Source organism: Gambusia affinis, linkage group LG10 (genome assembly GCF_019740435.1).
Source record: "Gambusia affinis linkage group LG10, SWU_Gaff_1.0, whole genome shotgun sequence".
In the NCBI taxonomy this organism is placed as follows: domain Eukaryota; kingdom Metazoa; phylum Chordata; class Actinopteri; order Cyprinodontiformes; family Poeciliidae; genus Gambusia; species Gambusia affinis.
In genome coordinates this window covers 4505093-4519627 of record NC_057877.1, presented here as the reverse complement: position 1 = coordinate 4519627, position 14535 = coordinate 4505093, and the positions used below count along the sequence as shown (strand labels likewise).

The 14535-nt window shown below is 42.2% G+C and overlaps 1 protein-coding gene across 4 annotated transcripts in view; it reads right to left on the bottom strand.

The window, feature by feature from the left end:
- Positions 1-14535, bottom strand: part of LOC122838285 (LIM domain containing preferred translocation partner in lipoma) — a 174433-nt gene that overhangs the window by 84090 nt on the left and 75808 nt on the right. For all 4 annotated transcript variants that reach the window (XM_044128813.1, XM_044128814.1, XM_044128815.1 and 1 more), the window contains 2 exons: positions 12861-12964; positions 4318-4440 (listed from right to left, as the gene is read on the bottom strand). In XM_044128813.1, coding sequence (XP_043984748.1) covers positions 4318-4440; positions 12861-12964 — 227 coding nt within the window. The remainder of the gene's footprint in view (positions 1-4317; positions 4441-12860; positions 12965-14535) is intronic.

Here is a 14535-nt window from a genome sequence, read left to right as displayed (position 1 = left end):
CAATTAATTTAATTAGTCAATAAAAAAATTTTGCTAAACATCCAGGCATATGATCAAAGTGTATTCATGAGTTAGAAAGGTCTACTTAATAAATTTTAACTCCTATTGAATTTGACGTGCCACACAAAGAGAACGTGAACGTAAATCTTGGTCGTTCCAGGATCGGCTCTAAAAAACCTTGTTAACTGTGTCCAAAAACAAAAGGCATCCAAGATGGAAGAAGGAAACAAATGGGAATTATATAACAGTAACGTTTCATTACCCACCGTGACGCCACACAGAATACCAACGATGGCAAACAAAAGTTTCCTCTGATGTCTGTGAAGTGCTGCTGCACGTTTGTAGGAACGATGCTTGGAGTTTTATGAATGAGCGCCATTCCGTATTCATTCAGCAAGATTCCTTTTTCCAGACACTCCGAGCGCAAAAAGCTGCATTTCAGGAGCGTTTGTTACTCGTTTGCTCGCAGGAGCGGAAGGTTATTGTGCAGCGGTTGCAGTGGAGCTATAGCACGAAAGCTGGCCTGTGAAAAAAAACAACACACACACTCTACCGTTATGCTGCAGAATACTGTATTAAAGGAGAGCCAGTACTGACTGACAGGAGCAGCTGGGCAGGGGAAAAGGTCAACCAGAGTTAATCAGCTACAATCAGCATCAGATGAGGTGGGGGGAGAAGAAGGGGTCGGCACGAGTTTCTGTGTATGTCAAGGAACCAATCAAACGGAGCTAAATCTCCTGCACACGCAAACGGTTCTGATGGCCAAAGCATAAAAGGCCATGGAGATTAGAGAAAACCCAGAGTTGCATCAGAAACGGATTGAGAGAAATTCCTGATTAAAACGTGTCGGAGAACGCGTGCGCACAAAACCCTGAAAGCCTGCAGAACGTTCAGGCTTTCAGCGACTTTGATCCCGACAGGTAGAACCACTCCGACGGCCCGACCCGGCCCAGTCCGGTCCGGCACATTGTGTCAGGCGTGCGTGGCCCCTCACGCAGCTGTACCGGTACTCATCCATTTTTAAACACCTGCTGACAAAAGCTTTCAGGCTCCAGCTCTAATGTAGAAATCCACATTTTTCACTCTAAGAAAGATACGCACTTCAACTATATTCTACGCTTGGGGAAAAAAACCCACCAAAGACCAAAGTCTTTCACAACCGACAGCTTACTTATAGTTGCGTGTTCGATCCTTCACTTTTCTACATACTTGAGTGTTTTAGGCTGAAGACACAGCAAGGATGCTTTCTAGTCATACCCTCTACAAACACTGTCCTGGCCTTATAATGGAGAAAAAAAACATCATGACCGCTTTCTAAATGCTTGCAAAGTTGTTCGACAGCTTTGAAAACATTACAGTAATCATCAGATTATATAATTTGTCTCTAACATAACCAGGGAGGCCAGGTGAGCCCATTAGTAGAAGGTCTTTTTCTCTCACTTTCACCAATAAAGAAAAACATGTTTGGCAGACAGTTATTGCCATGGCGATGGACTCATCTGCCTCTGGAGTGTTTACCCATGTTTAAAAGAAGTACATGCTAATGTTAGTGTAACAGAGTGTTAAGGTTTTGGAGGTAAAATTGACCTCAAAAGGGAAGTAATTCTGCTAAGCTAAGCAGCTGCTGGTTGTATGAATATATCGGTATCAGGATGTCTTCTGCGTTTCCTTTTTCTTGCGGTTTTGCAGTGAAACACTGCAGGTAGCACTAAGTCATAGATATTAAGAACATCTTTTTTTCTGTATCGGAATGGACTTGTATGGGTTTTCAGCATAAATCTAAAAGTCTAACAAAAGGAGGATGCTGGCAAACCTGAGACGACCAAACCAACTGTGAAGCCAAAGTGATTTCAAAGTGACTTGAGGGCAAAAAAGGCAAGATTTAGGAGGCCATTACAAAGCCCTGCTAAAACCCCCCCCAAAAAAACAGACTGAGCAAAGTTGAAAAGGTGACCTTCAAACTGGACTCAATAATATTTGGCTCTTAAGAAAGAATGGGCCAAAGATTCAGCTATGTATTGTAGGTTGAAGCTGCTGGTAGGACTTCCTAAACCTTTGACCCAAAGTAATACAATTTAAAACCAATTCAAATGCAAATGGACGCAAACTTCTGAGTATCAACAAAATAAATAGTAATAGTAATAATAATAGAAACTCTTTCATTTTGTTGAAATTTGGCAAAGAGAAATAATTTTGAAAATGCGCCGATGCCAAAACGGTAAATATTGACAAGTTACGTACAAATGACTAAATCAACAGGACTTCAGCATGAACACCTCTCTGCTGTTCCTCCACAAATATTACAGTAAAATCAGATTTTTTACAAACATCCCAAAATACCCTAAAACACAAACAAAAACTTGATACTGATGACGTGTCTATTGCGACATATATTGTTAATGATCTATGGCCCAGCCTTTTACCAACGTAACCTGGACTGAACTCAAACACACACAGCACCCTTGTTGTATTTTCTTTTTTTCCTTTTTTTTTTGGAAGAAAATCTCGAGACCACGTAATAATTTGAGTTACACTTCATGACTGTGTGCAGCTGCGTGTGGATCTACAGCCTAAGATCCCAATGAAAACACACTGAAGGTTGCGGTCGTAACGTGACAAAATGTGAAAACGTTCAACTGTAGCGAGGCGCCGCACATCAACACACTCACTCGCCTCATTCCTCTTAATACGTATAATTTCAAAGCCACAATGTTCACTTCCTTTCTTATGGTATCTGCTGTTTCTTCAGAGTGGGGCAATAATTCTAACTTGGTTGATACCAACACCCCCCGCCATCCCACCCCCTTGGTTGTTCTAACCACAAAGTCGAGCGAGCCTACACCAAAGGACGTCAGCGCCAGCAGCCGTCGTCCCTTTTCTCTCTTTGTCTCACTGCGAACTTCCCTGAAAACACCAGGTTCCTCAGACTATTTGCGAACCAAACTTTGTCTTGCGCCATTTCCCACAACGACGACGTTTCACATTTGAACCCGACCGCAGTTGAGAGTTTTCCCTGCACATGAATAAAGACTGGTGCGTACGCACACACACATAAACACACACAAGGCCTGTGGTTCTAAGCATGTGCATCTTGTATGAGGACACAGGCCCTCGTCTGTACCTAAATGAAACGCCGTGTCAATAATTTACCATCTTAGCTCTGTGTTGAGTCTTATGTATGCCTCCTTCAATAAATAACGAAAACAGACAACATTGAGACATGGGAACAACACAGGAAACATCCACAGAATGAGTCTCAGAACACCTCTCAGACTTTTTAAACTTCAGTAACCTTTTCTCCGCCGTGTGCGTGGTCCTCACCGATCGCAATCCTTTCAGGTATCACAGTTTGCCTCAAATATTTCACTGGAGAAATTATCTGCATGCTGCCCTAAGCCCCCAAGAGCTTCCCCATTCTAAACACAATTGCTTTGGAGGGGTTTTTTCTGTTCTTTTATTCACATGTCCTACATTTATCATGTGTCAAATAATTTAGTTAAACTGCCCAAGGCTTTGACTTTCTCAAGTTGCTCTTAATATCGTTTAGTATCAACTAATGATATAGGTCAGGACTCATTTTGTCATGGCAGTTTTTCTTTCAGCATACATGTTGGCATGTTTTCTACAGGGAAAGTCTGGAAAATCTGCACGTTAATAACTAGTGGCATCTGTCCAGTTTCCCTGAGTGTATAACTTGCTGCGTCGTCAGACTAACGCTGGCTTCATCACTGACTCATTGACCTATTCCTCATGGTGCGTGCGCATCAATCCCCCACATCCGAAACTTTTGTAATTCAGCGCAGACCGAACTCAAAATGTACGATTTGTAAGGTGCTCCTGCAGAGTGGGTTCACTTGTACCGGCATCAATCTGTCTGTCTGAACTCAGACGACCTATAGCACAGGTGTCAAACTCCAGTCCTCAAGGGCCGCTGTCCTGCAGTTTTTAGATGTGCTACAGGTACAAAACACTGAAATGAAAAGGCTTAATCACCTCCTCCTTGTGTAGATCAGTTCTCCAGAACCTTAATGACCTAATTATTCTATTCAGGTGTGGTGCAGAAGAGGCACATCTAAAAGTTGCAGGACAACTTTGACACCCCTGACCTATAGTAAACGTATGCTGTTTTCCAGTCAAATATAAGATTTCTGATCCAAAGTCAGATTTTTTCTCAACCACCTTTGTGAATATTCCTCTGTAGTAGGAATAAATATGAATATTTAGGAGCCACCTGGGAGCTTCCTGGCTGTTTTGTGCGGGTTGCTGTGAGTTCTCGTCGGGTTCTTGTCTAACTGTGAATCTGAGCCCGAGACTTACTTGCGTGCCTCGTGACTTGTAGGGCGAGCTGCTCTCCAAGTCCTCCAGGATGCTGGTGAGAGAGTCGATCTCTGCATCCAGGCTGGAGCGCCTCTCCTCCAGAGTCTTCTCAGGTCGTTTCATCTGAGAGAAAACACAACACACCCGGCTTTAGAGGATGACCGACACACTGCAATCCAAATGTTGGACTTTTACATTGTCACAAACAGAGTACGAGCGTATGAACCGCTGATGTGACATCCTCCGGGTGCTGTGTTTAAATACCCTCAGCTCTTGGTGGAGAGAGCAGCTGAAACACAAGTCATTAAACTTTATGACGTTTGAAGTAAAGTGCAAAGTTATGCAGCAGGATGAGCTTTTCCACTTAGTTTTAACCAAAGACAATAACTGAAATTGTGCTAAAAATTATGCTACAAGCTTAAATATCAATGAGTCATATTAAAACAAAGAGCAGCTTATTAGCCTAGCACTTGATCTAACTGCTCTATATGAGAAGCAGAGTAGATAGACTGTGTTGGAGTAACATGTTTAGCCCATCATGAAGAACCTGTAGTTGGGACAAAGCGTCTGTCAGGTGTTGGTTCAATTGAGAACTAAAGTTGCAACATTTGTTACATTCTTAGTTGATGCGGTTCTCTTTCACTCTACTCTATGTCAAGTGATGCAAATGGTTTCATAAACCTCCTCGCCTGTGGTGGCGCTGCACCTAGAACTGCTGAAGAAAACATGAACGCAACTTCCTTATTCACTAAATGTAAACAAAAATGGAGCGGTATCAGATTATAGCAATTGTAGGATTTCTTTTTTGTCTTTGGTAAAAGACCAGGAGTCATTTCTCCCGCTAGCGTTAGACTCTTGTGTTTGTTTTGGTTCAACCAAGAATGGTTGGTAAATACAACCCTGCACAAGCCCTGCTCTATAGCCATTTCCTGTTTTTGGAGTGGTCTCCGGTTCATACATACATTCAAACCGCACCAGAATTCACTTTGACTGAGCTGAGTCTTAGGTCTTTAGGCCAACCAGAGTTCTCTTTTGCACGGAGAGTTTTATTGCTCTTTCACACCTCCCCTAATGAGCTGGACTTTCTAGAGAAAAAAAACTAGAAATGGATATCAAGGACAACCTTGAGAAGAATGCATCTCTGACCAGAGTTCGCCTATGTGGCTAGCCTTGACTAATGTTGGCTAGCCACATAGCCAACATTACTCCTATTTCAATCCTATTTCTATCAGATAAACATTCCCCCAGCCTCCAGTTCTTCTGGACAGGTCCTCTGTTAAAAATAAGATGATGCAGTTTGTCTTGAAATACTTCTGTCCAAACAAGACTCTTTTTAGGGTTTTGCTGGTTTCAGACTATGATGCTGGCCACAAGCTGCAGGAGGCAACATGTCTGTCTGAAAAACAGCTGAGTGCGTTCTGAATGCCGGGACACAGGGCATGTATAATTAACTCACTAAGCTTTACAAAGAAAAGAATGCTGGGAGGGGGAATCTATATTCCATGTGAAAGGCATATTTACCGTTTTACTTTTTAAAATGAGCTTTTGGCCCTTGGGCTGACACCAGCTCAACATTAGATCTCATTACTAGAGAATGAAATGGATTTTTATTCCAAAACAACTAAACGTGATGTAAAAATCAATGCTTTGATCCATCAACTGGCCAGAGATTGGGATTAGCCTTTTTTCTATTGGCCGGCTGTGAATGACGAGGACTAAAAGACAAACATATATATGCACTTAATGACATATTCTTTAAGTGCATCAAAGCTAAAACCTTCCACTATTTTCAGTCCATACATCGTTTGCAACTATTCACAAAAGTTACCTATTAGCCATCTTTGTCGACACATAATTGCTATAACCATAGCAACACATGGAGGAATATTTTAGAAATTAAGTGTTAAAAGCAGCTATTAAAATAGTCGATGGTTTTAAAGAAAGTCTGAATCAACAAATTTGACCTGCACCAGATCCAGAGGAGGAGACACAGATTTATGAGCGATTAGGTTGCTGAATATTTCATGTGCAAATACAGCTGAAACAATTAATTGGATTAATTGTGATTTATCCATTATTGAAATAATTGTCAACTAATTTAGTAATCGAATAACTGGTGTGAACTGGAGCACACAGACTCCGGACCAGACCATTTGCTGAAAGAACAACACAGTCAGAGCAGTGATGAAGCCAAAACACAATAAAGCAAATGCATTTATTTCTAGTTATTAATCTGTTTAATGACAAAATAGTGAATAGGTCAGCTCTACACTGTACTGATGTTAAGATGAGCAGAAAAGGCTTAACCTTTCACATGTTGATGTTTGAAGCATCTTTTTAGCTACAAGTCCAGCTTTTACTACAAATGATCCAAGTGATCATTAAAGGAATGCTGTGTCATCGCATTTCAGGCAATAAAATGTTTATTTTCATATTTAGAAAATCATTTAATTACTTCTTTACTTGCATTTTAATGTTGTATTAAAATGGCTAAAGTGGTTAAATATAGTCTGCAATATGTGCCAGATTTTTTTTATCTGATCGATGGATTACTCATCAGAATTGTCGAAAGAATAATCGACTACTAAAATAATTCTTAGTTGCAGTCCTAATCTGGAAATAACTTCCAAATAATACATATTTGATGTCACCTCTTTGTTTTTTTGTCATTTGTTGACTAGTTGTTGCTTTGTTCTCCTTAAAAGTGGAGGACAGGAAGTTAGTGAACAAACTAATGCAAAGGCCCTTAAAGCAGATCAACAACAGTCTGATAAAGTTTGGAGACAGGTTTTAAACATAAACTGGAATAATCATGGAATTCATTCATTTGTGTTGGAAGAATAATAACAAACTTAGAAAAAAACCTGGCATTATTTAAATCTGGAATGGTGTAAGTCAGACCTCAAAAGAAAACGGTAATTGGTCTCTGCCAGGAAAATCCTGATTGATGTATGTCCGATTGTTATTACTTCCTTTCTCTTCTTCGAAACTTTCAAAATCCAAGTCTGTTAACCTGAGCCACAGCTAAAAGAAAAGCTTTTAGCTAGACAGGGTTAAACTGCCTTTACTGCTCTCTAAAAGTTAATGTCAAAGGCTTCAACAAGCTCAGAGCAACTCTGCCTCTGTACCGCACAAAGACACTCTCCTCCTCTCTTTCCCGCCGTCCTTCAACTTTTGGATTATGCTTTTCAAAGTTCCCGTTTCACCTCGACCTCACGCGATCCTCCCGAAAGCCCCACATCAATCGCGGAGACTTCTTGGAGGGAGAGGCGGCGAGAGGAAGAGAAAAAGAAAGAGAATTAAAGCTGCAAGCAGCCTCGTGCGGCCCTCGCAGCAAGCGCTGCTTCGGCTCACCGGCCACCGCGGAGTTCCAGCCGCCGCGGAAGCTCTCGCACCGTTTCCAGAGCCGGCGCACGCTCGCCGCAGCTGGAGCCGTCGCGAACCTTCCCCGCCCGATCGCCCGGCAGACGACACACGTGGATGCGTTCGGCAGCGCTCCCCGACGACTCACAAAAAATCTGGCGCAGATCGGTCCATTTACGGCGGAGATATAGCTGATGGATTAACCTAGGGGGCGCAGTGGAGTCAAATTACATTTTAAAACATTTGAGCTCTTTAGAGGTTACCACAGGTCTTACATTTCAAGTTTGGTGCCAATCGGATCATCCATGTGTGATTTAAAGACAATCGTATGAATATGGCGTGGGTCTGATATTCGCCATTTTGCCAACCCCACACTGTTCAGCCAGCATTGACAGATGTCATCAAGTTCTAATTTTAAGTCAGTTTGCACTGGATTAAATAAAGCATGGCTTGGGGCTGATCATTTAAAATTTTCTAGGGGGCGCCATAAATACATTAGGCCACGCCCACCAAATTTTATTATGGATTTCTTTCAGGAGTTGGATATGGATCCATCCTAGTGAGTTTGGAGAAGCTTGGCCCAAAACTGTGCAAATCAGAGCCAAACGTATGACAGCGGCGTTAGAGGTCACTTGACGCGCCACGCCCACCTGCTCCATCAAAGCCGGTCGGGCTGGAATCCAAAATACACCAGCATGTCTTCTGTGTCTGGAAAAACTTTCAAGTTGATTAGGTCAAAGGTGTAAGATAGCGACCGTTCCCAGTAAAACATGACACTTCCTGTTCTCAGGGGGCGTGGCTTGAGTGATGTCATCATTTGACCACAGGGTCTTTTATGTCAACCTATGATGATCAATCACTGAATGTTTGGTTCCTCTGAGAGTTTTACTGTAGGAGTTATAACTGTTTTATGTTTCACGGCAAATAGTCAAAGTTTGACACATAGCCACGCCCACATACTTTGAAGTACGAGAATTCCTTTGATAACTTTTGACCTTTGATGCCTCAAGTGTGTGCTGAGCGATTTTGAAGTCTGTATCTGAAAAACTGTAGGAGGAGTTCGATCAAATACGAAGGCTGTAAACATCAAAATGGGGTCAATTTTGGAACTTCATTCCAAAATGGCCGACTTCCTGTTGGGTTGAGACCATGGCTCCAAGAGACTTTTTTGTACATCAGGACAATATACAGATGTATAAGAAGTTTCGTAATTATAGGTTATAGCATGGCTCAGGGCTGATCATTTTAAATATTCTAGGGGGCGCCATAAAGAACTTAGGCCACGCCCACCAAATTTTATTATGGATTCCTGTGTTGGGGTGGATAAAGATCCATCCTAGTGAGTTTGGAGAAGTTTGGCCCAAAACTGTGGAATTCAGAGCCAAACGATGACAGCGTTAGAGGTCACTGGCCACGCCGCCACGCCCACCTGCTCCATCAAAGCCGGTCGGGGCTGGAATCCCTTATAGAGCCACATGTTTCCTGTCTGTTAACACAGTTTCATGTTGATTAGGTCAAAGGTGTAATATAGGGACCGTTCCCAGTAAAATATGACACTTCCTGTTCTCAGGGGGCGTGGCCTTAGTGATGTCATCATTTGACCTCAGGGTATTTTAGGTCAACCCATGATGCTCAATCACTGAAAGTTTGGTTCCCCTGAGAGTTTTAGTGTAGGAGTTATAACTGTTTTGAGTTTTGTGGCGAGTCAGTGAACTTTGACCCCTGCTAACGCCCCTTCAACATGCTCAAAAAGTCACCATTTTGATAACTTTGAATCGCCCATGCCTTCTGATCAGACTCACCAAGTTTGAAGCCGATCAATCGAAATCCCTAGGAGGAGTTCGATCAAATACCAATGCTGTAAACGGCCAAAATGGGGTCAAAATGTGACCTTCCATCCAAAATGGCCGACTTCCTGTGATAGTTGGACTATAACAATAATTGTAAATTCTGAGCATCTTGGGGAGCTCTACAACTGTACCAAATTTCAAGTCTCTACGACAAAGTAAGTGAATAGCAAAGGGTCCTTTGAAAATTGCTAGTTGGCGCTGTTGAGCCATTTTTTTTTAGATTTTTGCGTCGACTTTAAAATACGTAAATTTTAAACAGTCTCTATGCGCCCGCCAAATTTGGTGAGTTTTTGAATATGATAAAGCCTCCAAAAAGGCAATTCATTTGGGTGGAAGAATAATAATAATAATAAACAGTACAAAAACAATAGGCCTTCGCAGCGCTTTGCTGCTCGGGCCTAAAAAGAAAGAGAGAGAGAGAGAGACAGAGAGGCTTTCGTAAACTTGGTGCACTATTCACCTCCAGCTTCTTCCTGCTTTTCCATTAAGAAGCGACACGATCGCCGCGATCCCAGCCGGGGAGGATTCAATCAGAGGCAACAGCAATCGAGATTAAAGCCGGATATTTCCTAACTAATATTGTCACCCCGTCTCCTCTTAATGGAGACGAGAAGCGCAGTGTTTGTGGGGGAGCTCGGCTTGAAAGCATCACGAACGCTACAACAGCGCCTACTGATTTATTAATCCACATATTTCCGTTTTTTTTTTTTTTTTTTTTGCCTTAGAGAAATATGCTACCTCATCACATTATACTAAATATTCCAGTAGAAGAAGCACAAATATTGTGACTGCGATATCTGGGAAACACTTAAACTGACGTGACCATTAGTGGCAGGGACTTCTGCTAAATTCCCGGGAATTTCTCCACAAAAAAGACAGATGTATTTTTAGGGCCTCTGAACCGCGCTCGCGACTGCAAGACGACTTCTTGCAATCGCCTGCGGGGGCTTTTTGAGTTGCTTGGATCAATGACTGCTTCTCATTCTAATGTTATGTGTTTGGATTACCTGTCACAAGCCATTACGGAAGCAGGGCCTGCCTCCGTTTGGAGCCGAGCGTCTCCCTAAAAACATCTGAGGCAGTCGCGAGCGGGGGGTAAACAAAGAGGCGCTCTAATGGCTCCGAACAAATCAACAGAGGACTCCCCCACCCCCACCACACACAAAAAAAATAGATATTCAAAAATAAAACAGCAGCCAAACTTGTTTAGGAGTGAAAACGAGGAGGAAGAGGGGAAGATGTCGCAGTCTTTGTGGGAATTCACAACGCGGATGGCGGCCAAGATGAGAGATTTGTTTTTTTGCGCGTCATAATCCACACATGTCTCTCTGCCTGGGTGATGAAGAGCACTTCTTCTGCCTTCCCCAACATTAAATACAGTTTAATCCATGCAATGCTCATTTAGCATATAGGATTTCTCTGCTAGAGCCAAGAGAAAGATGTTTTGATTGATAGCCGTCGTCTTTTTTTCCCCCGCCTGATAAAGAGGAAAAGTGGAAAGTTGTGGTTTGGTTAGGGGATGTATAATTATGATAACAGTTCTTTATTAGGGAATTAGACTGCTAGCAAGAGTTCTTTTAGAGGCTGAAGAGCAGAAAACGGGAAGTCCAATATGAATAAAAGAAAAAGAAGTTGGTAGCTGGCATGTTTTTTTTTTTTTTTAAATAAAGGCATTTAATGGGATTTTTTTTTAAAGTTTCAATAAATGTATTTATATGTGTGTATTTTTCCATTTGAGGCTTTGAGAGGAAAGCAGAAGTGAGAAGGCTTTGGGTACTTTGTAACGTTGGCATGACAGAAAAAAAAAGTTGACATTCTGACAGCAATGTTTTCTGAGCGACAAGGTCCATCAGGTTGAATTTTTATCCCATTCAACGGCGTAAAGTCACATTTTGTTCAGAACGTGGTTTTCCTTTGCCTTGTTGCAAAACCAATGAATGGATCATAATGGGTTGAGGTCTTGGAAACAGCACTGGTGGCACTTAGTTTGCCATTCCTAAAAATGGAAATCAGTTTTAGGTAAAAAACAACAACAAAAAAAACCCACCTTGATATGCAGTTTTTATTTTAACTTGTTTCTAACCCCAAATTTTCCTGTCTTAAGTGTTTTACAGTCACCAATCATAACTCACACAGTCCCTAAAGATTCACATTAGGGAATCTTTATATATCAGGGTTTTTCTATGCAGGCTTCTTCAGAGAGACTATGAACACTAACTATCTTAAATGCCTAAGAAAACGTAAAGAGTGATTTAATCTTATATTAAGTTATTTTATAGTAGCTCCTATAAGGAGCTCAGCAGATGCACAGTCCACCAGGTGTTTGCTAATTGCTGCTGGCTAGTCTGAAGGAGATGAGTGGGAGAGTGAGGGAAGGAGCGCTGCTCTGTGAGGCAGAAGCTCGGAAGTTTGGAAACTGCAGCTCCAAGGAGGCGGAGCTAGGTCCACCAAGGTGTTTTGCAGAACTGAATGGTTGCCATGGGAGAATAAAGGATTTCTCTAATATGCATGAAAGAATCAAAGAAACACTCCAGGTATGTTTTTTGTTAAGGAATAACATTATAAGATGATATAAAGCTCAAAAAAGTCAATTTTACATAATACTGTCCTTTTAAAATCTATACTTCATCTTCACCTCTCAGACCTGGCAAAATCTTATAACAACTGCAGATAACAATTCCTTGAAAAAGGGAGCAGTAGCATGAACTGTGAGAACTTGCCCCACAGACACTGTGATTGTGTGGAGTTTTGAGGATTTGCACAAACGTTGGTATAGATTTCTAGTAAAGGAAGCTTGTTTGGTTGGGACCTCCCTGCATTCCTCTGAGCTGGAGCCAAATCTGAAGGCAGGTCTGCCGGCCGGCTCGGCCCCGCGTTGCTCCTGCTGAGCAGAAATCACCACCTGCACCTTACTCAACACGTTCTGTTATAATTTGGACAGAAAGCGTTTGGATCTCCGTTTCTACCCTCGCTGCTTACACCAAACAAAGGAATGTGAAGCACTCGGAGGATTTCTCATCAGAGGTCAAGTGCTGAGAGAGTCGATGAGAGCTGGGAGGCCACATATCCCGGGGGGACGGAGGGGGGCAGATGCCTGTGGGTATTATGACTAGCAAGACAAAGCTAAATGACCGGGCTCCACCATTAGGTGTCAGCCTTCCATCCATCCTGGATTAGAGCGGAGAGCGAGTCCCTGGGTTCTGTGCAGCTGGCCCCAGCTCAAACTGAAAGACAACTTTTGTGTTGGAGCTCCATGCCGTCTCTGCTTTCTGTGCTGACCCTATGAGAGTCGACGGCCAAGAGCACAAGAGACGCAGCGGCTCGTCTTACCTGGTAATCGAACGAGTAATCCGCCGGCGGAGGGGGGAAGGAACCGGGCGGTGACGGGAAACCGGTGAACTCTTCGGCAGGGGGCGGAGGGGGAGGGTAGTCCACTGGGATGGAGGCGAAAACACACACACACACACAAAGAAAAACCAAAAACAGTTTATTAACAACTTCCTATTATTTTTTTCTGCAAACTGTCACAAATATGTAAGAGTTTTTTCTGAACATAAAACCTAAAGAAAAAACATTCTTGGGGGACAGGAAAAGTAAAAGAACACCCATACACACCAGCCGGGCGCTTGGCCACCGTTCGCTCCAAACAAGCTACTGCGCAGAAGCTCCGGAGAAAGAAAGTTGTCGCATCCCATACTTCCCACCCAACACCTCCGAGATGCTCGGACCAAACTTGAAAATTGGACGTTATGCTTATAGCATTAAGCATTCATCAACAACTCAAAGGTGGAAGTGAGAACATTGTGCAACACGTATAATCTGCCCCCTCCCCACCCCCCAGAACACAATGTGCTAAATAACAAAAAATTAGGAATTGTTGTAATCGAGGTACTCAAATCCTTCGAAGAATCGTTACAGCCCTAATCTGTACGTTATTTAGAAGGTAAGACTCCTGCAAGTTGTGAGTAACTGTCATGGATGGAAAATACTACTTGGTTTTAATTCACCAAGTCTAAAAAGTGCAGAGTTTGTCTGTGTTCATCATTCTGATTGGGTGGGGAGATTCTGTAAACATCACATTCAAAGTTTTACCCATCATTCAAAACTTAGACTGGACCGTTCTTACATACGCACACGTCTGGATCTAAACAATGGGTGTCATAAAGTCCACTGCAAATTTGTTCCCAAACAGACTCTTATTTAAAACAAAAACAGAGACTAAAATGTTCACTTATGTAAGATCTTTTTAAAAAGGGGTAGAAACATTTCTTAAAATCAAAGGAATTATTGTTTTAATTTAAATTGGAAGATGAGGTGTAAAAAGGATCGCAAACATTCAGCAACACGAAAGCAGAATTTGGTCCACACATTTATCAGGCGGTTTCAAGCGAAGCGTGACCCATATCCTGTTCTTGTGGCTGAGAAAACTCATTTTAGAAGGAGAAAACTGAAAACAATTCACACCAAAACTTTAGAACACTCAATGGCTTTTTTTTTTAAATAGGGAAAACATGTGAGAACAGAGATTTACAAAGATTACCCTGTCCACAAAGATCACACTATGCTAGCTTTATCAAAACAGTGTGTGTTTTATAGCATCAGTTCAAAGAAGAGCAGAAGGAAAATAACATTTTCTCACACTGAATAAAAGAAAATTCAACTTTTGTGGCCCACAAGTTCTTTCTCCTTGACACATTTGATCCAGATGACAAAACATTTGGACACCACAGATCCAAACTCTTCAGGTCTGGTGGAAGGTGAACTCTAACCTCTGTGTTTTCCAGCCTCTAACAGGTTTATTTTCCCCCATTACTACCTTCAATTCAACTCCATCCATCTTCCCTGTCCTTGCTGAAGAAAATCATTTCCACAGCATGACATAGCTACCACCATGTTTCACCATAGGAATGGTGTGGTCAGAATGAGGTGGTTTCCCACTCCACTGAGCGTTTTACATGTTCACCAAAATAACTGTCTTTGTCTCACCTGACCACATCGCCTTCTG